Source organism: Cyprinus carpio, chromosome A15 (genome assembly GCF_018340385.1).
Source record: "Cyprinus carpio isolate SPL01 chromosome A15, ASM1834038v1, whole genome shotgun sequence".
Lineage (NCBI taxonomy): Eukaryota > Metazoa > Chordata > Actinopteri > Cypriniformes > Cyprinidae > Cyprinus > Cyprinus carpio.
Window position 1 is genome coordinate 15,440,687 of NC_056586.1, and position 24,380 is coordinate 15,465,066.

Here is a 24,380-nt window from a genome sequence, read left to right on the forward strand (position 1 = left end):
CTGACCGCATTCCTTCTTGTAATGTATATAACCTCTGTCACTTAATGTAATGTAACAGACGATATGATTGATGACTCACTGTCCCTTGTGAGGCCGTGCTGAAAGCTGCACACCTTCTCTTCATCTCTCATGGGCTCTACTGTTGCTAATTGTTGGAGTGTCACAACAATTAGGTCATTGCTAAGTTTGTGTTTAGAAAACCCAGAACCTGACACCCCTTGATTCACTGGTAGGTCAAGACATCAGACGGTGGATCAGCACTAGCTTGTTTATCTGAGGAACGGGCAGAGGATCACCCACTTCATCATCAAGCAAGCTTGTGTTTAAAGTGTAAAAAGTGATGCCATCCCTCTGATATCACCTGCTGTGTGCTGGATCAAGTTGCTCTCCCTTATCAAATGATCCACTGGTCTTGGTCTGTGGACAGTGTTTACTTGGTTACGCTGAATGTTGTTGGATGCTGTCTGTTGGGTCAGTTTGTGTGCATAAATTGAGTGATTTTGTGAGGGATAATTATAGTTTATATCTGCTGAATGAAAATCTCTGAAACTATCAAATAATTTGAGAATTAAGACCAAAGATTTTTAGCTTTGTTCAAGACAATTACATGACTTTTCACTAACTGCCACCATGTCGTTGCAGATAACGGCCTTGAAAACCCTCACCACAACAGTGTTAGGAGAACTGCAGAATGCCTAAACAGCAATAATTTGTCTTCTGTAAGTAGGCAAGAATGGGTTTGTTGCATAGGATGTGATCAATTTAATGCATACTTTTTTTTTTAATCTTACTGACCTTTTCAGTGATAATTTAGCTCCAAAGATGTACACTGTCCATTGACTACATGCAGAATAATAAACACTCTGACACTGCACAGACCTGATGCCTTTATATTTTATTTTTTTTAAACTATTTTCACTCAAACGAAGTTGCTGCATGAATTCAATAAAAGTAACAAAATATTTAAATGAGCCTTTCAGCCCCCTTGTTCAGAACAAACTAGAAGCGAACTAAGGATTCAAACAATCTTCTTCCTTCTCATCTATAAGGAAATACTATTCAAATTAGACCAAAGCTTTCTACAATTTGTCCAAAATATGTTTAACGCTATTGAATGAGAACTTTGGCGGGCTTTGCTGCCGCCTCTTTAAGCAGCTTGCCTGTGGCAGTGGTAACCCGCTGAGATGAGAGAGTGACAGAAGTGCGCTTGTTTTGCTCCTGTAATGTTCCTCTGCCCGGAAACAGTGTTGCCTCGACAGCCGCGAGTGGAGAAGCGATTGGTCGCGAGGCGGCAGTTCAAGCATCGCGCGCTGTTCTGGGACTTTCTTCTAGAAGTGCGTGCGTCAGCCAGCATCAACATCAAGCTGCCTTGCTCAACTACATAACTACATGTTTGCCTCGCAACGCACTCGTGTAATAAAAAGAACACGCATTAAACATTTAGATGTTTCAGACAACAGCTTTAACTGTACAACAATGTAAATATTACGAGTGTTGTTATAAACCGACTTATGACATTATATTTGTCTATATATATATATATATATATATATATATATATATATATATATATATATATATATATATATATATATATATATATATATATATATATAAAAGCTTTTAGTCGTATATTAAATAAAACAGCATAACGGCTTAAACTAACCTGTGTATCTTTAACAAACCAATACTGGGCTCTTAATAATATTATATGCAGTCGCCTAATTAGCTTTTCTCTGCCGCCCCCTGCCGATCACACAGAGTACTGTCTCAAATTCAATACAAAAACTAGTTGTTGTTTTTTATTATAACCTTCTAATAAACTCTACGAATTTTGAAGGCTAGAAATCGTCATTTAAATTAGAATTTTTATCAGGATCCTATATTTATGTTAAGTTATTTCACTTTAATGGAATAGAAAAGGACCTATACATTGCAATTAAAGTAAAATTACTGAACCTAAACATAGGAGCCTGATAAAAATGCTCATTTTAGAAGCACATTTCAGATGGCACTTAGAGGCTCTGCATCTGAACTCTTCAAATATGTGTTGTTCATGAAATATTGATATAAACTAAAATCAGAATCAGATTAAGGAACCATCAGGTCAGTGCACTGCACACTAAATGTCAAACAAAACAAAAACAGTCGCTCTTTCCAGTCTATTCTTCTTCCACTTCTTCATCCGGACAGCAATAATATTCCACAAAACAAATCTGACCGTCATCATTCCTCACAAGGTACTGTAGAGAGAGGAAGCCTCGACTGTCAGTTCTCACCGAGACTTTACAGGACAGAGCCAAGGCCTTTGTAGAGGGTTTCAACAGGGACATCTTATACCTTTGAGAATAAACGAGAATCTCTTTATTGTTCTTTTACCACTTACATGTGGATGCCTCAGAGGTACAACTATAAGCAGTTTATAAGTCTGTTGATTTGTGAAGTCGTACAGAGCTCTGATTGATGGGAAATGCAGTCAAAAACAGAAGCTCCTCCTACCTGTTGGTCTGTATTTTAGTACACTGGAACAGCTCCATCATGTCTGAGTCTTTGGGATAATCATAATGAGCGTTTCCAGAATTCCCAAATGTGGATAATCTAAGGTGTAAAGGGAAATAATGACTATCTATTGACATTAAATTTGACTTGACTATACATGATGATCTGTTGTGTGCACTGTTACTGTACCTGAAGTAAGGATGGCTTGGTGACATAGTAATCTGCAGAACCTCACTGGTCATGTCAAGCTCAGAGAAAGCCTCTTTAAGACTCTCTGACTGCAGAATCACCTTGTTGGTTACATTTGTGCTGCAAAAGTCAAAGTCTATGGGCTCCTCCGGCTCCTGTGTATTAATCTTGCATACGGTGACCACACCACCTTCCTCCAGGAACAGAGTCAGCGGATATCCGTAGCCATTGTAGCACATTCTCAAGGCAGTGCACACACCTAGGGTAAAATAAAAGACAGGAATTCGTTTTTTATTTATTTATTTATTTTCCAAAAGAAGGACTGGATTATCATTATGATACACACCTGGGACTGTGCTTCCCCCAAATATGGTGAGGCAGTCCAGAAGAACAGTTAAATTAACCTGAAACCCAACTGCATCCTCTTTGATTATGTACTCTTGAAAGATTTCAGCCTGAGGAATCAGACACACAAATACAGTGATTAACACAAGTGCTGTCAACCGGACCCGTAAGACACGGCCCTCCAACACCAACCTGAATGAATGCATTGGCTTGAAGGCATTTGGAGTCCTCAACAGTGACTTTTAACCCATTCTGTGTTGCATTGAAGATAGCATGGTCCCTTAAAGAGATGGCTTTCAGGATGTTGGACAGATTCCTTGCATTATCCAAACTGGCTATCAGAATGTACTGGTCAGCGTCTGCTTGGGACTGAGTTGACAGAGGCATGGTTCTGAATTGTCAGCACCTGAAATGACATTTACACTTATAAAGCCAACAGTCTCATATTTGATACAATATATATTTTCATATTTGAAGAAGAAAAAAAAAACTTGTACAGGTGCTTTCTGTTGTCTGATTTATAGTCCATACTTTTTAGTATGTAAGAGGCCTTTTAGTATAATAGTAAAAATAAATAAATAAGTTATATTGCATTGCATCCCCACTATAAAAACACCAGAGCTTTGATAATAACACTAAACATAGTTTGATTGACAGCTGATATTCAGATGCACTTTAAGTAGCCTGCAATACTATTATTAAAATGCAATTGATTTACTTTACAGTAACGTTATATCAGAATTATAAAGCACCTGTTCCATTTAAAAATATATATTTCTGGTTATTATGTCATGTCAGGCTTAACAGGTTAAAGACAACTACTGCGTTGCTAACCATCTGCAACTAGCTGTTTACAAATGATGGTGACATTATACTGACTAACTTACCCGCTGAGATGGTCAGGCTCTCAGTCAGGAGGTAAAAAGCGAACGTTAAACATAAACACTATATGTTTTGTATATGTTAAACCTAACGAGTATAGATGTTAAATATAAAGATTTACATATTTTTAGAGTTTGGCGCCCTTAAGTAGTCCAGCTTACTCTTCTTCTGGTGTTTTTGACAGAGTTTAGTATTTCATCCGACCCCTCGCACACTCCGCAGTGGTCAGATGTGGAACTGCAGGACGAGTTCATATACGGGCGCTTACAATATCAGGAGGGGGAGTATGGTGTGAAATATTAGGCGTAAATACACTTTTTACCGGGATCTCTCATCATTACACTTATAAATAATTGTTTATGTATTAAATATATATATAATTATGCTTTCTTTCATTTTCAAAAATGTAAGATGTCACAAATAAATAATTAAAACACTCTTGTACACCCCTCTGTCTCATCACGCGGTGGATCGGCGTCTCCTAGCAGCCCAGACTGTCAGACTCACACAGACGCGAGGAGGAGGAGGAGGTCAGTCCAGCAGGAGCGCCACATAATCAAATCAACGCCAGGCAGGTTCACGTCAGTCGCTGGCTGTTTTACTTTATTTAAATGTCTTATTCGGTATAATCATTTCAGGGGATAGTTATGTGGAATGCATTTTTCTTTTTAACAATGTTTATCAAGATACGAAAGTTCCCAGCTGGTCTGTTTTTGTTTATCTGTTATAAGAGCAACCAGACCTTGCCACCAACAAAGCGACATTTGTGAACTGTCGTATTTTATTTTCTTCATCTGTGTATTTAAACAAAGTGTTCATGGTCTGTGTAATGTAACGAAAGTGATAAGTTACATGTAACTTAGTTCCAGTTAACCAGCTAACTAGCTAATCGGTAAGATAGCTTATTATGATCTGGTCACATATGGACACTGTGTGCTGGAAAATCAATACTGTATTTGTTGTTCGTCACTTTTAACGAAATTAAATGATGCTCGTGCTTTTTCTTTTACATCTGTCTGTGTTTTCTTTTTTTTTTTTAATCAGGTTTAGGTCCTCTGGTCATGGCTAAAGACCCGATGGCCGAAGCTGGTCTTCACTTTGATGAACTCCACAAACTGCGAGTCCTCGAGCCTGATGTGAGCCAGAACACCATTGAGCTCAAAGAGGAATGCGAGGACTTTGTGGACAGTGAGTTTTTCATTTTCTTATTGTGAAGTTTATCTTTCGTGCAGACTGAATAGCATTTCTTTGCTTCTTTTCACAGTACAGATAAATAATTCATTGGATCATTATTATTATTATTTATTTATTTATGTTTAAACAGAGATAGGTCAGTTTCAGAAAATTGTAGGTGGACTTATTGAACTTGTGGATGAGCTAGCAAAGGAAGCCGAAACTGAAAAAATTAAGGTATGTTTTTGTATTTTGAATGAATAGTGCATATCTGAGTAATGTACATTCATATTACTTATTATTACATATTATTATTCTACAGGCCATAGGTGCAAGAAATTTACTGAAATCGGTTGAAAAGCAACGGGAGGCTCAGCAGCAACAGCTTCAGGCGCTGATTGCAGAAAAGAAGATGCAATTGGAAAGGTAATCAATCTTATTAGGCCTGTAATCAGAGTCAGACTGCAAATATTGGCTTTTTAAAGGAAAAGCTCACCTGGAAATGTACTCACTCGCAAGCCATCCTGTTCATCAGAACAGATTTTGGAGAAATTTAATTACATCACTTGCTCAGCAATGGATCCTCTGCAGTGAATGGGTGCCGTCATAATGAGAGTCCAAACAGCTGATAAAAACATCACAATAATCCTTCAACATATTTGTTTTAGACTGTTTTCACTTGTACACGTTGCTTGATATGTGTACATCTCTAGACAATAAATATTATGGATAGAGGACTCGTGTTTTAGATGAAAGCAATGATTTGAATTGAAAAAATATCTTGAGGAGTTGGGAAGTGAACAGCTGTAATGTTTGTAATAAGCAAATTGATAGACTAGAGTTGTGTGGATTATTGTGATGTTTTTATCAGCTGTTTAGACTCTGTTTCTGACGGCACCCATTCACTGCAAAGGTGAGCAAGTGAAGAAGTGCTAAATTTTTCCAAATCTGTTTTGATAAACTCCTCTATTTTGGATGGCCTGACTGTGAATAAATTTTCAGCAAATTGTATTTTTTGGGGAAATATTACTTTAATTCTTTACTGTTTGCTTTGCAGGTATCGAATAGAATATGAAGCTCTTCAAAAAGTCGAAGCAGAGCAGAGTGAATTCATTGATCAGTTTATACTGCAGAAATAAGAATGCTTTATTTTCTGTCGGACAAGAAAAGTGATGCTATGCATCTTGATTTACAATGACTTCCTAATAAGTGCAGGGTCCCTAACAGAATCAACCAGTTAATAGGTGACAGCAGACATCTGTTTCAGCCTCTGACTCTGAGGTGTTAACAGAGTGCTTTTGCATGACCAGTTCAATGAAGCACATACTTGTAATCTATCCAACCATAGATCATAATCTCAGATGAAAGCTATTTATATACAAAAGTTATTTATACTATTTATATGTAAATTAGTTTGTAAAACAGTTTTTTTTTTACAGAAGGAAAATACAGTATTTGCATGTTACTGTAAATAATTCCATTATGAGACCTCATCGGTTAAATTGTTTATTTTTTGTATGATTTGTATTTTGACTGCTGTTTGTGTCTGATTGAAAAATGCATTCATTTTTTTTCTCATATGCTCATGGGACCACAACCAAAATATTTTCTGTAGAAGTTAGGGAAAACTATTTAAAACAAAATTCATTTATTGTTTGTTTACATTTACCATTTAGATCATCAAGTGTGTAACCTCAATATGCGACAAAGTTTATACAGATTTGAAGAACATTTTGAATAAAAATATATTTTGCATTTACATGTGTTGTTATGATCAGTAAACAATTACATGATGTCAAAAAATGTAATACAATTTTAAATTAAAGTAAAAGCTACATGCAATTATCAAATATCCTGGCACATATTAAAATACTTAATCACATGTAATTACTAGCAACAACTATAATGAATACATCCATCTATACACTCATCATAAGATGAATGTTTAGAAGGGATGAACTGCATCTACCGTTGTTTCTTGGACTTTGAGGAAGCGTTTCCTTTCAGAGAAGCGGAGTTATACGTCGAGCTGAAGAGCATGGTAAGCAGTATCATGACAGGGATGATGAGGTACGGAGCATAAATGGACACCAGGGTCAGACGCTCTTTCAGAGTTTGGGGTCCTGGATGCGGCGCCAGTGGAAAGTTATAAAAAAGGACGTGGCTTAAAATGGGGATTAGAGTGGTGGCCACATGAACAGAATAAATGATTGCTGGAGTCCTGATCCATTTGCAGCCACCTATTAAATAGACAAATCCATCAATTAGCAGAAATAATATGACAATAGTAACTGGTCTCCACCGACACAGCTGAATCAACACTAGATGTCACTGTTGTGTCATTTAAAACAGATTCTACAAATCATTAACATCCACTATCGCGTTTTAGTCAAACACAACTGACCCTTCATGAAGGCGTATGCCGCAATTGGGAAAAAGGGCAGCTGCACGAGAGCCTCGCAGAATACAAAAGATCTGAACCACACAGGGGGGTCCATCATCATCGGGTCTTTGAATTCGGCAGCATACCACTGCAACAGGGTTTTCAGCTGTAAAGCAAGCACTCGTATTAATTTACTGGGAAAGAGATACATGTAACTTAGATATTATGTGGCTGCATTAATGATATACACAATTCAGTGTACAGTACAAAGTGCAAACTTACCTCGGATGGATACAGATGTTCAGGAAGTAAAGGTTGAAGATCAACCATGAGAGTAATTGGAATGTGGGACAAAAAGTAAAAGAAATATATGAGTTCTAAGACGCGAAGAAACATTTTGGTTAACGTTCCTCCGTCAGTATTTCAGCAGCGGTAGACGTCAGTGGTCAGTGTGGAGTAGCGTGTTACTCCTCTGTTTCTGATTGGTCCTTCGATCCAGTCGTTTCTAATCTCTGTCATTCCATTGGTCCCTTCGCCTCGGTTGATTCCTGAAGTGGGCGGGTTCGTGATTGCACATTGGCTCATGGAGCGGAACCACAAGCCTTACAAAAATTACCATAGCAACTAAAGTTTTGATAAAGATGATCCCACATTAAATTATGGATTTGCAGTGACAATACTGAAAAACACACCTCCATTAAACATTAAATGACTGTTAAATTATGTAAACATTATTACATGTTGATTAATAAAATTTATTTTTATTATTACTTTTATTATTATTGTAATGTATTTATTATTATTATTGCAAAAATACTACAAATAATTCTTGCTTTTATAACAATTATGAAAACTGATTTTATTGTTAAATTATTTGGTGTTAATCATAGCATGTTTATCACATCGAACACTTACTTTTTTAAGATTTTTATTTTGAAAACAATCATTGAAAACTTGTCAAGAATACTGTCATTTGGTCTTTAGAGTTCTGTCTTCCTGCTAACAAATGCAGCATGTATAGAATATAAATCCTTAAAAACATTGTTCCAAAAGTATGCCTGCACACAATTAGGAGTTACATGAGAACAATGATAAAATAATTGCTACAAAATTCTCATAGAATTAAAAAGATAGAAGTTATATTTTCTTTAATTCTCTTCTGCATTCATGATCCTTTGGTTGTCAACGTTCACATAATCCTGCAACATAATTAATGTTTTATCACTTATCTATAGGACACAGTTAACGCTCAAAGAGTAGATCAAGGACGAATATGACTCACCCCATCACTCTCCACGATACTCTCCAGGATATTAACAATGTCTTGCATGACCTGTTCTCTACATTTTAAAAAACAAATACAAAAGAGCACCATTCAAAATATTGTCAGCAAGTTATTGCAATGCCCCCAAAAATAATTTATAATATGTCAGCAAAATATTGCAGTGCCCCCAGGACATAACACTTATATCAGCAAGTTATTGTAATGCCCCCCCAAAATATAATATATATATATATATATATATATATATGTGTGTGTAAATATATTAAAAATAACAATTTGTATTATACTATATATGTAGAAGTCAGGAAAAAAAAGTGAAAAAAAAAATATATATATATATCTCTCCAAAATAAGAATTTTTTTTTTTTTTTTTTTTTAAAAAAATTTATTTTATTTTTTTAATATAGATATGTTTTTTGTTTTTGTTTTTCTGACGACTTCTGTCACTCACATTTCTGGACGGCAGGTATTGGGGACAGTGTTCTTATAACCAGCACAGACGCTATACACCACTTGCTCAGATGTGTTCAGATCTGGATACGGCAAGGTGCCTGTGAAATATTAAATTCAGTATTTGTTATTTATTCTTCAAAAATATTTAACAAAATTAATCAAATATCTCAGACATTTCTCACCGAATGTCTGCATTTCCCACAGCACAATGCCAAATGCCCAGACATCTCCTTTAAAGCTGTAGTAGTTGCTCCTGAAGTATTCTGGAGGATACCAGCGCAGCGGCACACGCTCCTATGAGATCACATTCATATCATTGAGCAATAAGCAATGAGGATGTGGGGACGGACGGGTGCGATTAGTTCACCTTGTGTTGTTTTTTCCTGCTGCTGTGTCTGCTCCTCATACGGGTCAAGTCTCTGGCCAGGCCGAACTCTGCTACCTTCACCTCCCATGGGAATCGGCTCACCAGAATGTTCCTTAAAGCAAGGTCACTGTGCACCACCTGAACAATAAGAAACCGTCCGAAATCATTCTTTCCATTTATGTTTATAGTGTAAATATGACTCTGTGTTTGCTTAACAGAACAGTTGTTTCATGTTTGTGGCAGATGGTGATACCATTTTGGAGCGTAAGTGCTCCATGGCCAGGGCGATGTGGTAGGACGCGATGGTGAACTGGCTCTGCAGTTCAGGGTCGGCAATCAGTTCATCTTTGTGTTTCTGAACGAAACTGCGCAGGGTTCCGTAGCTCATGAACTCCATAAGCAGCATATACGGCTCTGAGGAAACAAGACACTGTTTTGGTCAAATGATGGAAACAACTACATTATTTCAGTACAAGTTTGACAATTTTTTTTTTTGGATGAATGATAAATAATAATAATTGTAGAAGTGGAGAGGGAATGCTTGTTACACTGCAACTTTCAAGTACAAATGGATTCATTAATGTATATTTCCCCCCTTGTATTGTTCCCTTGTTTTAGTTAAGTTGTAACCATGAATTAAGAATTTGTTCTCGTTTTAGTAATTCCTGGTTACAAGTTAAGGACTCATTCCCATTATAGCAATCTTTTTAATCAAATTAAGAATTTGTTGCCATATTTTAGTAAATCGTGACCACAAATTAAGAATTCGTTCCTTCGTTTTAGTAAATCACGACCACAAATTAAGAATTCCTTCCCTCGTTTTAGTAAATCGTGACCACAAATTAAGAATTCCTTAAATCGTTATAACAAATCAAGAAAGTGTTAGTAGAATTCCTTCCCTCGTTTTAGTAAATCGCGACCACAAATTAAGAATTCGTTCCCTCGTTTTAGTAAATCGCGACCACAAATTAAGAATTCCTTCCCTCGTTTTAGTAAATCGCGACCACAAATTAAGAATTCGTTCCCTCGTTTTAGTAAATCGCGACCACAAATTAAGAATTCCTTCCCCTCGTTTTAGTAAATCGCGACCACAAATTAAGAATTCGTTCCCTCGTTTTAGTAAATCGCGACCACAAATTAAGAATTCGTTCCCTCGTTTTAGTAAATCGCGACCACAAATTAAGAATTAGTTCCCTCGTTTTAGTAAATCGCGACCACAAATTAGGAATTCGTTCCCTCGTTTTAGTAAATCGCGACCACAAATTAAGAATTCGTTCCCTCGTTTTAGTAAATCGCGACCACAAATTAAGAATTCGTTCCCTCGTTTTAGTAAATCGCGACAACAAGTTAAGAATTCCTATGTCGTATGTCACGGGGGTGAGCTCTTTTGACATGGACCAGTAGGCAATGACCTAGCAACCAACCTAAACACCCTAGCAACCAGAAAGCAACACGCTTAAACCATTGAGAAGATCTCAGCAATGCCCTGGCATGCATCACAACACTCTAAAGGCCTGTTCACACCGGGACGAATTTCGCGCGCGATATTCGCCGACGTTTAACGCCTCGTGACTAAACAAAGGGCGCCAATGTGAGTGTGCACACCGACGCGAAAAACGCCACGCGTAAAAGCGTCATTTTTTAAAAAAACGCCTCGGGTTCGTTTTTTTGGTTTGACGCACCGCGTTAAAAACTATACGACCAATGAGAATGGCGCTTTTGCACACGTGTCTGGAGCTTCTGAAGTTACAGTAAAACACAACTTGGGGGCGCTCAAACACAAAACTGTCTTGCTGAGCACACATACGTAACGGCGAAGAAGATATACGCCAAGTAGCGTCTACACTGCCGGGAAGAAATAAGACGAAGAAGATGCAAGGCAAGATGAATGTAGAGTTGCTGGTCTCGTTGGTGTCGGAACACAAAGAACTATATGACAAACGCGACAGCGATTACAAAAATCTTGATAAAAGAGAACTAGTATTTCTAGTATTTCTGTTTTACATTAAGCGCCATCTAATGTCCGGGAATGAATTTGCATGTTCACTCGGCTCATCGTCAGCGAAAATCGCTTGGGTGTGAACACAAAAAACGCGTTGAAAAACGCTGGCGAATAACGCGCGCCGATATTCGTCCCGGTGTGTACGGCCCTTAAGACTATGTCAGTGAGTTTTGCACAGGCAAGATCTAGTCTATATTGTACTGTCTAGCTGCAAGGATCCATTTAAGGTTTATTAGAGTCATATAATACTGAAGTGCAGCAGCATGTCTTACGTTCCGCTGTATTCCAGTCCAGCAGCTGCATCACATTTTTATGATACGCCAGCTTTCTCATTATAGACACCTCATTTTCCATCTGCTTTGGGGTGATACCTGCAAAACAACAGCAGATCTGAACAACTGCTGGATCATTATGGAGATATTCACACATTTTGGTACAAACAACAGCTTGTTTTCAAAATGCATTTAAGTAACAGAATGCATGTCATTTTGTACCTTCTTTTCCAATTTTGCAAGTGACCAGTGAATGGCCTCTACATGTGCCCCTTATTATCCTTGCTTTGTAGAAGACTCCTTCTCTACCCGCCTTTATGAGCTGAATAAGGCTCAGGTCTGCTTTTGTGAACCGAGGAACCTAAAGATCATTTCTTCATGTTACATTGTTGGAGCACTACACAAGTTAGTCAATCACATTTCATACTTGTGATGCATTTTATATACATTTATAAAACAAATTTTTTTAGTAAAATGTTTAAAATAAAAAATAAAGATGTAGTAAACCTGTAGCGGAGGCTTCCAGGGAAATCTGTAGCTTGATTTAGTTTGCTGTCTCTGTAAAGGGTTCTCTGTAGCACGACCCGGCAGTTCAGAAATTTTCAGGACATTAGGAGATGGAGGGGGAGATTCTTGGGAAGGTACCTGGGGGATCACAGATCTCCTTTGCCTCAGCTCCCGTATGCTCTTCTTCATTGACCGATACCTGAGGAGTGAAACAGAAACAGAGTATTTTTGAAATCTGGTACTTTGTTTTTTGTTATTATAAATATTACTGCAATATTTATATATATATATATATATATATATATATAAACTTTAATATTTTAAATTAATATTAAGAAATATTATTAGATTAAAACTTTAAAAGTTTCTTTTAAATTAATAATAATAATAATAATAATAATAAATAATGTATAATTATTTATAATAATAATAAATAATGTTATATACTTTTTTAGGCAAAAGCATCCAAGAACAATCATGAAGAACATGGTAACAGCAAAGATGCAGATTAGAAATATGTGTCCGAAATCAAGTTCTGTAAAAGGAGAAAAATAAGTTTTATGTGATGGCCATCAAAGTTAAATAAACTACAGTCTGTTTTCATATAGGCACATGCAATATACACCCAAGAAATACTGTAAGTTTGTATAATTTATTCAGTTTAATTTAACATAAAAAAACTTACCAGCCTGTATTTGTCACCTCATTCGATAAAAGCAGAAAAATGTATACACACACACACACATATATATATATATATATATATATATATATAGTAACCATGGGAAAAAAAGACAACAACTTACTGTTATGGTTAAAATGATGTAAACTGTTATTTGCCATAACAACACCAAAAGCATTACATGTTTTTTAAAAATCTGAGCGAGATGTTTCATTGGAACTGAAAAGAGAAAGACGCAAGAAAAATGTTATTCATTTTAAATGAAATTAAATATTTTGAAAATACCTTGATTGTCAACCAGGCGACCTTATATGTTCAAATGCAAGACCTGAAAAGCAAACGGGTTAAAGATGTTTTGTCACCTTGTAGAAAAGACAATTAAAATAGCAGGTCCCAAGGGTTGAACTCATTATGCAATGCACCCCATTGTCTAACCTTCTTCTGGATGAGACAATACTGTGCGAGCATGCATGAAGACCACTGAGGCTAAGGTGCTCTTCAGAACAATAAGCCACAATTTTTCAGTGCATGTGGTTTAGAGCAGAATTCTAAAAGTAGCACAGCACGCAGGTTGACACACATCCTGACTACAGCATGCTAGTCTCCAGATTTCTAAAGTGGAATTGTTCAACCCACAAAGTGCAAAAAGGTCTTGAGGCGATTCTCAGTAGCTTAATTTGTATATTTCATTCAAGGGAAATAGTCTTGCAGGAAAATATTATGTCAGGCAAGTGGAAGGGTCATACAAAAGGCTAGTTTAAATGTCAAATGTGGCTTGAATTCAAGGAAGTAGGTCTGACTGATGGCAGTGGACTCTATAGAGCCTTACAGAGGGAGGGCGTGTGGTTTCCTCTTTGCTGCTGAAGGAAACACCTCGCATCATTTGCTAGCAAATAAACACAGACGAGAAGAACTTGCATTTGGCTGCATTTAATTTGTTTCTTGAATAACTGTTACAGATCAACAGTATCACTCCATATACAACTACAAGTATATTTGTACAGTTCATTTTCAAATACATCATTTTCATTGGCGTATTTACAAAACATTTATGTACATTTGTCAGTGCAATGTCAATTTTTTTACAAAATAAAGTTCATTAAATTAATACATCTCTAGCAGTTCATCAAAATTAATTTAACAAAATTAGGACTAACAACATGGACAAAGACACACATCAGTAGTTGATTGCACTACTTGAAAAGAGATCATTTTCCATTTTAATAAATTATCCCTGTATAAAAAAAAAAAGAAAAAAAAAAAAAGAAAATCTGTGAATGTTTAAAACGTTTGTGTGTTTGTGGTTTCAGACACATTTGTTACTGTACTTGCGCAAAAGGCCAATTTTAATTGGAGAATAGTGAAATTATATTTTGATTTTGGATATTGGATATCTATTTTTATTTTAACATTAAAATACCTAAAAAATGTTTACAGTTCATATGTCATATTTGCATTACTCTATGATGATTAATAATCGCCTTACAGTAATACAGCTGTGTTTATTTCACAAACATTTCATTATTCAACAGGGATAAACCTTTCTTTGATGGCAAATATTTCGTTTGAATATCTATGACATGGAAATCGGAAAAGTACAGCAGCAAAATGGATGTTTGTGAATGATTCCCGCTGTTTTCCAAGGGTTTAACGCACTCTCACAGGAGGAGCTCATTCGGTTGATGAGTTGCTGAAAAATAAGAGCCGTTCAATATTTCATTCATCTTTTCACAGTGGTAATTAAGATGGGCTCTCTTATAAAGAGTCACTTAAGAAATGCTACTAATAACCTGGAACACCCTCCGACACAGACATTCAGAACAGTTTAAGTTTAGGTCAACAGTTTAGAGAGAAGAATGCTGTTTTCTAAAAGCAAAGGTTGTGAAATATTTCTCTGTGCTAATACTGTTCACATAACAAACCTCTTATGCTCTCATCTAACAGTGTGCAATGCTTCCCGTAAACTATGTACATGACCAGTTGAACACTTTGGCTTGGACATACAGAGTCTCTCTGGTAAGAAAACATTGTTTAGATATGTATCTGGTTGCCGTTTTTAGTCTCTGTGGTCAACATGCACTTTGGCTTTGACATGCAGAGTCTCTCTGGTAAGAACACATTGTTAAGATATGTATCTGCTTGCCATTTTTAGTCTCTGTGGTCAACAGTATTTTGTGAAGCAAAAAAAATACAGTGGTTACAGGAAAACGTGTAAAAAGCTGAGCATTTGTGGTTTGATCAGACAGCTGAGACTAAAGCTGCAAGCGAATGCGTTTAGGCAAAGTGAACAATTGCATTAAAAAAAAAAAAAAAGTGATAAAAATAAATGTATAAAAAAATTAAAAAGAGAAAATAAGGAGAGTAATATATTAACTCTTCTAAAGAGAAACGAAGCCTGAAAATAACCGTCTTAAATAAGATTTAAAACTAAAATCAACAAAAATAGTATGTGCATAATTTGGCAGCGGAGGATTGGGAGGATATTTTATTAATTAGTAGAAACTTTTTTTTTTTTTTAAATAAAAAAAAGCAACTTTTTTTTGGAAAGTGAATTTGTTATATAAAGTAGAAGTCATTTTATCTGCCCTCGGGTGATATAATACTGTCACTCTGATTTTCTATGATCAGTTGGCCAACTGCAAAAGATGTGAGGTAGTGTATGGAACTTACTGAAGAAAAAAAAATCAACTATGACAAAACTAAGTCAACTGAAGCTTTCGAGAAACCTCTATAATTTATACCAATGCCATCTTCATTGTTGATTTCCTAATCCTGTTCTGTCAATTAGCATTCTGAATATAAGCAATATAGAAGCATAAGCTCTTGTTACGTGATTTTTGGATTCACCTGTGTGGGCTGGCATGTGAAAGAGCAGTTTTGTCTGTCTGGGAATGGTGATATCAAGGGATTGGCTAACAGTTATTTGTTTGCGTTGCAACAATCACATGATCGCTACAGTTCTCTGTGATTCATAACCTCTCTGTGATAAGCTACTACTAAATATTGTAGAAACGTAATTTTCTGTAAAGTTGCTTTGCAACGATTTGTATCGTGAAAAGCGCTATACAAATTTGAATTTAATTTAATTTAATTCACTCATTCACCCTCTCCCTCGTGTATCTGAAGTGTCAGGTACCTCTATTCTGAAAGCGCAGTCAGCAGCGGTCTTGTGCCTGTCGGCTAACTGATATATTGTGCTTTCACAAATGATGACAGCGACGTAGCTGTTTCACTTCTCATTGCACTGGCAAACTAACAGCCCCAGTGTCTTTGCTGTGGAAGAGCATGGCATCACTGCAGCACACAGTACTTCTTGTAGTCAGATTCAAAGTCTTCGTCCATGCTAGTGGTGTCTGCCATCTTTTTGCCCTCTGTTTTTGGCAGAAACTGTGAGTAGTCCACTTCCTGTTGCTCATAGAACAGGATGTAGGCAGAATCTGTGTCAATCTCGTCCGAGTGAACTTCCTGAAGAGGATAAGAAACAGTGTGTTTTAGGTGTTGCGCAATACTACTCGTGTTGTCACGAAACCAGACTTCCAGTAGTCAACACCAATGCAAGGGAAATTTCAGGAATATAAATTTCATTGTTAACACCACAGTACTTACACTTATTTTATTATTTTTATTTTTCAATATTCAACACTAATTTAATTAAATGTAATTTTTCAGTAGTTTCAGTAGTCAACTCAAGTGCAAAGGAAATTTCAGAAATATGAATCCAATGTGGATACCATTATACTTACAATAAATACCATAATACCTTTTTTTCAATATTCAATACCAATGCAAGGAAAATTTCAGTAATATAAATTCCAATGCTGATGCCACAGTACTTATATTAAACAAACTATTCTAATTTAATATTTTATATAACATTACAATAACATTTGTTTCAATTAAATTCAATTTAATGTTGAGCTTTCCAACTTCAGTGGGTTATTACTGCGACAGATACTGCAGAAAGGTTGCAGAGCTCAATTTGTTAAAGGCACAATATGTAATTTTTCGCCACTAGAGGGCACGCATTCAAAACAAATTTATTGATTTATTAACATAGTAGAATGAATCAGGGTGAGGCTGAAAGTGGTCGAAGCGAAACGAGGCAGCTGAACAAGCATGACACGTACGGCTCGAAAGCAGCGGAGCTTTTATTGTGCCACAGTCGACTGCTTCCGCTCCTTCCGGTCGTGAGTATGTGGGGTAAAGCAGCGCTGTTTTATCATACTAGATACTACATTTGCAAGTTCTGTTATAATGCTACTCTGTGTGGTCGTCATCGTTCTATTAAAACGCCCAACATATCAAAGCGTCTTTGGTGTTTCCATGTTTTCTACAAAACAAAACCGGAAATCAAGGGTGTATGACGTCATCGGCAGGCGACACAATGACACGGTCCATGTCACTAGACTTGTGTACTTATCCCATGTCACATCTGGGATAAGTACACAAGTCAGCAAAATATATAACACTGCTCTAGTGGTTTTTGAAAATTTTAATAAAAAAATCGTACGTATTGTGCCTTTAATTTTAGTATCAACTTAACAGTGAAGTACTGATAGTTTTAATATCTCTACTTCGTTGAAGCATTTTCTATTTTTGTAGATATATATTTTATCTCTGTGCAATAAGAATGCTAAATAATGGAAACAAATGAGATTAAATGAGAATAAAGAGAGTTGAGATCTTACCTTGCAGCTGCTGTCGTTGTAACAGTACCATTTTTCATTGGGGTTTTTGGCATAGGTCACATAGTGCCCCCCTCCCATTATTCCTGAATGGCACTAAAAGAAAAACAATAATCACAGTGTCAGAGAAGCTGTTTACAAAAGCAATCATTACACAACAAAACATGTAGACAAGAATCACTTACTGAGATTGCATATAAATTGTACAGGGGCTCCAGGCAGATGTCATTTCTTTGGTGAGGGGTGTACAGGTCTGCACTGACGTCCGAGTGTCCGTTACTCTGACTGCTCTCTTGTCCCAATCCATTCACCATGATGACATCACAGTCATTGCTTGAGGCGTCCAGTGACCAGATGTCTTGTGCATTTGCATCAGATGGCATCTGATTCTCCCCATCCATCACTGCGCCCTGCTCCAACTCGGCCTCGCTCTCCTTGCTGCTGCTACAGGCATCCAGGTTTTCTTTGCTGTTGCAGAGTCGATGTCGACTGCCCAGCTGGGGAAGACGCAGGCGCCCCTGTTTCCGCCCTGTATTTCTGGGGCTGCTGCCAGGGCTGCTGTTTTTGCTCAGTGGGCTGCCCACCCTCCTGATGGAGCACGGGGTGCCTGAAACAACAATGCAATGATTAAAGAATCTCATGTCTCATGATTCAAAATGTCTGCAAAAAGAGAAAAGAGAGAGAGAAACAGACCTCTTCCAGAAGTGGGAGGACTGGCCACTGTAGTAGTGGAGATGGAGGACACAGAAGAGTCTCCTCTCTCCAGCATCTGGAGCTCCTCTACCAGGGATTCGCTCTGCAGGCTCTGCAGGCTGCCCATGCTTTGACCCACCTCTCGTGGGGCCAGGAACGCACAGGGGTCAAAGCTCTCACGTGGAAACTTCACAATCTTCTGAGACTTAATCCAGCGACCATTGACAAACTGGAAGCGTTTCAAATGAACAATCTGTAAAAGAATACAAAAAAAAAAAAGTGTCACCGATATATTACAAAGGGCAACTTGCAATGATGCATAATAATTAAAGTTTAAGAGACATGCAGTATTTTTATTCCTACAGAAAAAGAGGAAGTGGAAATCATTTGTGTTTCTGACCAGTACAGGAGGCAGCCTCCAGAGGTCCAGTTTCTTGGTGGCCAGGCGGTGGGTCTTACACTTCGAGCAGTAATAGAGCTCATCCTCTCCCAGCTCTTCTTCACTGGTGAAGGCTTTCAGACAGCTATCCAGACTGATGGGCTCTGCCTGAGCGCGCCGACTCTGCTCAACGCTGGGATGCTCTTCCACTATCTGCCCACAGAAATATTAGCAATTAATTACCCTACACACATTAACAGAATGAAACTTTAACTACTCAGGAACACTAAGAGGTCTGGACTATAGATTATTTAAAAGATTTGAATAATTATGCAACCAGGAATTAATTTGTAATTATATTTAAAGGTATTTCTTTTGAAGGTATAATTAAACATTTGTATTTACAGACTTTTTGTAAGTTATAAAACTGACAGTTCTATTCTGAAATGTATCATAAAAACACGTGCAAAAACCATGGATTTCATTCTATCTTCTTGAAATTTTAAACCAGTGTTTCCCAACCGGGGTGCCGTCTTTCGAGAGCAGGGGTGTAGTGTAAAAAATCCTTTTTTAAGATTTTTAAATTGCTAAAATGTTCAAAAAAGCATCTTTTGTATAATATATATATATTTATGTTTCTAAGGTATCATATTGAAGTTAAAAATTCAAGTATTATGACAAAATTAATTTTGTAGGGTGCCACAAATTTGTTAAAATTTCCAAAGGGTGCCGCGAGGCCCGTGACTAAAAAAAGGTAGGGAAACACTGTTTTAAACAGCCTATTTACTATTACTTTATAGGAGCTTTTGCCTTCAGAAAGTGTCTTTTGCAAATAGTAATGACAGATCATAATTAGGAGTTCAAGGCTTATCAGGGACTTTCGCTTAAGGTAAAATAGGAAGTAGACCCAGAAAACAATTAATCATACAACATGCTTTTAATGGATTTCTCAGCTGTGATGTGAGATGGAAGTGAATCGTTAGGTTTAAGGGTAGGGACTCACTAAACCGATGCCAAAAACTAGCACTGAGTAAAGCCGACTGTGGCATTGCCTCGTATCGTCTCGCATCGGGGGAAAAAAAGTTGCACTAGAACACACTGGACAGACTACAGCCGATGGCCAAACAAGCATGTACGCTCTGCCCTTGTGCAAAAGAACTTAACTCTTCCATACCAGCAGGGGGCAGCAGTCTGTAATTGCCATTCAAACAGGGAAACCAGAAGTGATAGAACTGTGGATATACAAAGCAAGCAGCGCTTTTACCATTGTTTACACCAGCCACGCTCATTATTAATGGATTCGTGTAGCTTTTTTTCAATCATGTCTACTGAGCTGCAAATGGCACTGGCAATGTCAGCCATTGGTCATCGTCTTGTGGATAAAGAAAGAAACAGATAGAATAACATCAAAATTCTGTGCATTCCGTCTTTTCTCCATCATTGGTTTGCTTCTGTCAGTTCCTTTTTTCTTGTGTGCCCATTCGCTGAGCTGAACAGCCAATCAAAGTTCTCTTTCTCACCAACAAGCTCCGCTGCCGATTTGACATGCAGAATCGACCGAAAAACAGCTGACAGTGTCTGACTAGAGCCAAATGTGCGGAACACACTGAAAAAAACTAAAGCCAACCGACACTCAAAAACCACCCGACATTGGCCGACGGCCAACCACCAGCTCGGTGTGTCCTGGGCTTAAGGGATATTTCAAGTCCTGCAGTGCATCGTCAGACTGAATCCAGTAACCTAAAGACTTCACCCTTCACACAGGGACAAAACTTGAACTGACTGAAATACTTCTAGCACACTTACAGCATCCTAATAGCACTCACCCTTTCCTGAGAGGTCTGGTAACGAAGGTGCAGGGCGGTGGGGTCCCAATCTACAGCAATGTAGGCATTCCCCAATGATGCTCTGTCTTCATTACAGTCCACTGTGCAGCCTCTGCAGAACCTGGCAAAGTCACCGACAACCCTTGTCAGTCACCACAACCCAAGCTGCGGTGTGAGAGGTGATACCTGCTGAACTTAAATGCCTTACCTGTACCAGGGACACCAAGCACAGGAATGACCATCTTTCTGCACCACCCGTAGAGTGAAGGGGTACTGGTAGCCCAAACTGTCATCACTGGAAGAGAGTATGATGTCACATAACTAACCAAGGACCTCTACTGTACACATGTTGAGAGACCACACTGAAAATCTGGGATTTTTTTTAAAAGTTGTAACTTAGAAATAAACAGTTTTAATACATTTTAACAAGTTTACTTAAACATTTTGGACAGAAGAAAAGTTGTGATGTAAAATGAATAAGAAATATTTAAGATTCTGGACTATATCCTAGGTCACCGCTGACTTTTTGAAACGAGCTAGGAAAACTTACATTTTCAATTATTATAATATTATAATTTGTAATGATTTGTATTACATTACAAAAATGCTAAATAGAAGCAATTTCACTAGTGGTCTCAGACATTTATTTGTCACCTGATGTTTTAAAGGGCTATTTACTACTTTCTACTGACAGAGACAATAGAGAGGAGACAGGAAATAATTGTGAGGGGAAATGGGATTCGGAAGTGAGTGCATTAAAATGCTAACTGCTCAAACTACAACTTTTAGCACATCTCATTATCATAATATTTTCCATAATATTTGAACCTTTCAAAAGTTTGGGGTCAGTAAGATTTTTTTGATTGTTTTAAATAAATTAATACTTATATTCAGCATGGACACATTACATTGATCAAATTATATTTTGTAACAACTCTATTTCTATATTTTACTTTCTATTGAACTTTCCATTCATCAAAGAATCCTGTAAAAGGTATAATGCTTTCCGCAAAAATATTACACAGCAAAACTATTTCAACAACAACAATAATAATAATAATAATAATAAAAAGAAATGTTTACTTCAACCCCTCATCAAACACACCAAGCTAATCAGTGTGTTCGAGATCACTAGAAAGCTACAGGCAGGTTTGTTTGATTAGAGCTGGACCTAAAATCTCTAGGACAGTGGCCCTTCAGGACTGAAGTTGCCCATCCCCATTATGTGTACGGCTAATAAAGAAGATCGATACATTTAGCCAGAAAACCCTACTTAATTATAGAATTTATGAGCTGATATGCTTGAGTGACAAAATTACATTTCCCATCATTCTCTGTGGCAGAATAATAATAATAATAATAATTCACATTCTTTGAGTTTCTGAGCTTGTAAAAACTGCCCAGGAGGACATGAATGCATCATTTTCCTGATTATGTATCTGAGCACATCTCTACACTGTAGCATGATATAGCCTGAACAAAAGTGGTCTAACTGCACAATGCTGCCCTGAGGCAACGCACAAAAAAACAGTTTTAGTATATGAATAAAAATAAAATAAGGCTTTAAACAATCAAACATTCTTCAATACATACAAATGCACATGCATATATATATATAGCAGCCAGATTATTTTGATAGCGGGTGGTTCTGAAATAGATCTGTCATGACAGCAACATTTACACACAATCAGAGTATGTGAGCGGAGTGGAGCGCAGCGAGGAGCAGATTTTTTAAAAGTCGGAGCGTGGTTTTCACTCGCTGCAAGAGCGCTCCACCACCGCTCCATCACGAGTAAAATTCATGACAACACCCCGTAATATAACTGCATATTTAGCAGGAATGTTAAAAATATTTAGCTAGCTTGATAGAGAAGGATCACTCAAATCAGAAAGAATGTGAAGCTATGATGACGGCAATGGACATGAACGGGAAGTTATAGCTCTCAAGGAATTTGTTTGTTCCTTCTAGATACTGAATATTTTCAGCTGACAACCATGTTATTAGTTGTCATGTGGTAGGAAAAAAGTTTGAACACTATTGACCCAATAAGCCACTTTGAAACTTTGCTGTTATTTTATTTATTTTATTTTTTAATATTCGTTATGAACAGAACTGTGATATTTCAAACATATTGAAATACTTCAGCTGCAGAGCGGTGTTTCTGCGAGGAGTGGAGCGGGAGCGGGAAATGGTGAACCTGGAGCAGAGTGATTATTAATGCTCTGAGCAAGGAGGGGAAATAGTTGACGCTCCACTCCGCTCACATAAGGGCCTTTGGCACGGCGGGAACCTATTCATAGTACCAGAACTAATTGTGGAACTACCCACTTTTCAGCATTTTCGCACCGCTGGAACTGTGTGCGATTTTAGCACCGGACTGCCATTTCGAGAACCAAATTAGCTCCTACTCTGGAGCAGGGTCTAACCAGCAAAACTTACAACACCCGACACAAAAATACACATATATTCCAAAAACATACAAAAAAAAAAAAGCCCACACCCCACAATATAAAAAACTGCTTAAAAAACATACTATAAACATTGTGTCAGCTTATTTCACAAATATGGAGAACAGCGATAGATGGATGGACGCTGAAGTGCAGGCAATTGTAGCAAATGTAGCACTGCCAGTTGTCTTTGGAGATACTTAGTCCTCTTTTCCGTTCTTTCAATTGCTTTACGTATACGGCGACATTCCATGTCTGACTGTTAATGACTGTTAATAATCTCCTACAGGATTTAACACAGAGTAACAGCTCACTACCAGGTACAAAATACACTGTAACAGTCTGTCACAGGCAATTCTAGTTGATTTTTTTTTTACTTTTACTGTATTTTTGATCACAAAAGACTCCTTTCAAAAATATTTTTAAAATCTTGCTGACCTTAAATTTTTGAATGGTACTGTAATTCAAACCTGTTTTGGCAAAAAAAAAAAAAAAAAAAAAAAAAAAAAAATCCAAACTAATCATCAAAATAATCCTTGATCTGCAGATGCCACTGACCAGTCTTGAGCATGGTTGCTGGCTTCCTGTGGGGGCAGAGGGCTAGCAAGTCTGGAAACTTGGATCCACACGGCATCATACAGGTCCCTCTTACTCGTGTGAACTGTGCATGGCACAATCAGTGGCATACCAAACAGACTGGGCCTGTTCTTCTGAGAGGACAGGAAGTACAGCTCTGTCCGCATCTGAGGGGACAGACCTTGCACTTAGGATGCTTATGACCATCATGTGAAGTCTAACAGTGAATATATCAGTAAATCCTCACCATCTTTCTGTGCATGGCAATAATGTAGCCAATAAAGGGGCTGTCTTGCACAGGCACGGCATAGCCATTAGGAATACCATTGGCGAGAGGCTTCTCTGGGGTGCAGGGGACCACTGTGCTGGGCATGCCATTAGGAATCAGGCCAGCCTTTCCAATGTTATTGTTTCCTGCTGTCCCATTGGCCATGGGTGGTTTTTCTAAAGGAGACGTTTATGGGTCAATGACAAAACAAAACTTCTCTTTTAAAGAAATAGTTGAACCAAAAATGAAAATTAGCATATAACTTACTCAACCTCAGGCCATCTAAGATGTAGATGAGTTTGTTTCTTCGTCGGAACAGATTCAGCATTACATCACTTTACATCACCAATGGGTCCTCAGCAGTGAATGGGTGCAGCTTTTAACTTCAGAAGACAATTGATGGACTGGAGTCGTGTGAATTACTTCTGGATTACTGTGATGTTTTCATCAGCTGTTTGGACTCTCT

General features: G+C 37.5%; 5 protein-coding genes across 10 annotated transcripts in view; 1 reads left to right on the forward strand and 4 right to left on the reverse strand.

Moving 5' to 3' along the window:
• Positions 1-734: 734 nt before the first annotated feature.
• On the reverse strand, positions 735-4,111 carry rad1 (RAD1 homolog (S. pombe)). The gene is made up of 6 exons (XM_042771179.1): positions 3,921-4,111; positions 3,226-3,439; positions 3,035-3,143; positions 2,689-2,947; positions 2,500-2,598; positions 735-2,340 (listed from the first exon to the last, which is right to left on the reverse strand). The coding sequence occupies exons 2-6, from the start codon at positions 3,418-3,420 to the stop codon at positions 2,163-2,165; spliced, it is 840 nt and encodes a 279-aa protein (XP_042627113.1). The 5' UTR covers positions 3,421-3,439; positions 3,921-4,111; the 3' UTR covers positions 735-2,162.
• Positions 4,112-4,345: 234 nt separating this feature from the next.
• Positions 4,346-6,847, forward strand: LOC109103265 (intraflagellar transport protein 20 homolog). 3 transcript variants are annotated; one of them, XM_019116646.2, is made up of 5 exons: positions 4,346-4,490; positions 4,960-5,103; positions 5,240-5,325; positions 5,411-5,514; positions 6,146-6,847. In XM_019116646.2, the coding sequence occupies exons 2-5, from the start codon at positions 4,977-4,979 to the stop codon at positions 6,225-6,227; spliced, it is 399 nt and encodes a 132-aa protein (XP_018972191.1). In that variant the 5' UTR covers positions 4,346-4,490; positions 4,960-4,976; the 3' UTR covers positions 6,228-6,847. The 3 variants fall into 3 exon arrangements, with proteins under 3 accessions (XP_018972191.1, XP_018972189.1, XP_018972190.1); XM_019116644.2 differs by having other exon boundaries at positions 4,369-4,486; XM_019116645.2 differs by having other exon boundaries at positions 4,415-4,496.
• On the reverse strand, positions 6,582-8,127 carry tmem97 (transmembrane protein 97). The gene is made up of 3 exons (XM_019116643.2): positions 7,754-8,127; positions 7,493-7,637; positions 6,582-7,328 (listed from the first exon to the last, which is right to left on the reverse strand). The coding sequence occupies exons 1-3, from the start codon at positions 7,865-7,867 to the stop codon at positions 7,054-7,056; spliced, it is 534 nt and encodes a 177-aa protein (XP_018972188.1). The 5' UTR covers positions 7,868-8,127; the 3' UTR covers positions 6,582-7,053.
• Positions 8,128-8,619: 492 nt separating this feature from the next.
• On the reverse strand, positions 8,620-13,819 carry LOC109103261 (fibroblast growth factor receptor 2-like). Its single transcript, XM_042771698.1, has 11 exons — positions 13,164-13,819; positions 12,805-12,892; positions 12,358-12,556; positions 12,073-12,211; positions 11,851-11,949; positions 9,830-9,990; positions 9,577-9,714; positions 9,392-9,503; positions 9,208-9,307; positions 8,754-8,811; positions 8,620-8,670 (listed from the first exon to the last, which is right to left on the reverse strand). Exons 1-11 carry the CDS (start codon positions 13,198-13,200, stop codon positions 8,620-8,622), a joined length of 1,182 nt encoding a protein of 393 aa, XP_042627632.1. The 5' UTR covers positions 13,201-13,819.
• A 134-nt stretch (positions 13,820-13,953) lies between these two features.
• Positions 13,954-24,380, reverse strand: part of usp32 (ubiquitin specific peptidase 32) — a 50,568-nt gene continuing 40,141 nt past the window's right edge. For 3 of the 4 annotated variants that reach the window (XM_042771176.1, XM_042771178.1, XM_042771175.1), the window contains exons 26-34: positions 23,894-24,090; positions 23,629-23,813; positions 20,831-20,917; positions 20,623-20,743; positions 18,818-19,009; positions 18,418-18,670; positions 17,910-18,331; positions 17,728-17,820; positions 13,954-16,504 (exon numbers count right to left, since the gene is read on the reverse strand). In XM_042771176.1, the coding sequence (XP_042627110.1) occupies positions 16,331-16,504; positions 17,728-17,820; positions 17,910-18,331; positions 18,418-18,670; positions 18,818-19,009; positions 20,623-20,743; positions 20,831-20,917; positions 23,629-23,813; positions 23,894-24,090 (1,724 nt within the window). In that variant the 3' untranslated portion in view covers positions 13,954-16,330. The remainder of the gene's footprint in view (positions 16,505-17,727; positions 17,821-17,909; positions 18,332-18,417; positions 18,671-18,817; positions 19,010-20,622; positions 20,744-20,830; positions 20,918-23,628; positions 23,814-23,893; positions 24,091-24,380) is intronic. The other variant, XR_006161753.1, reaches the window with a different exon arrangement.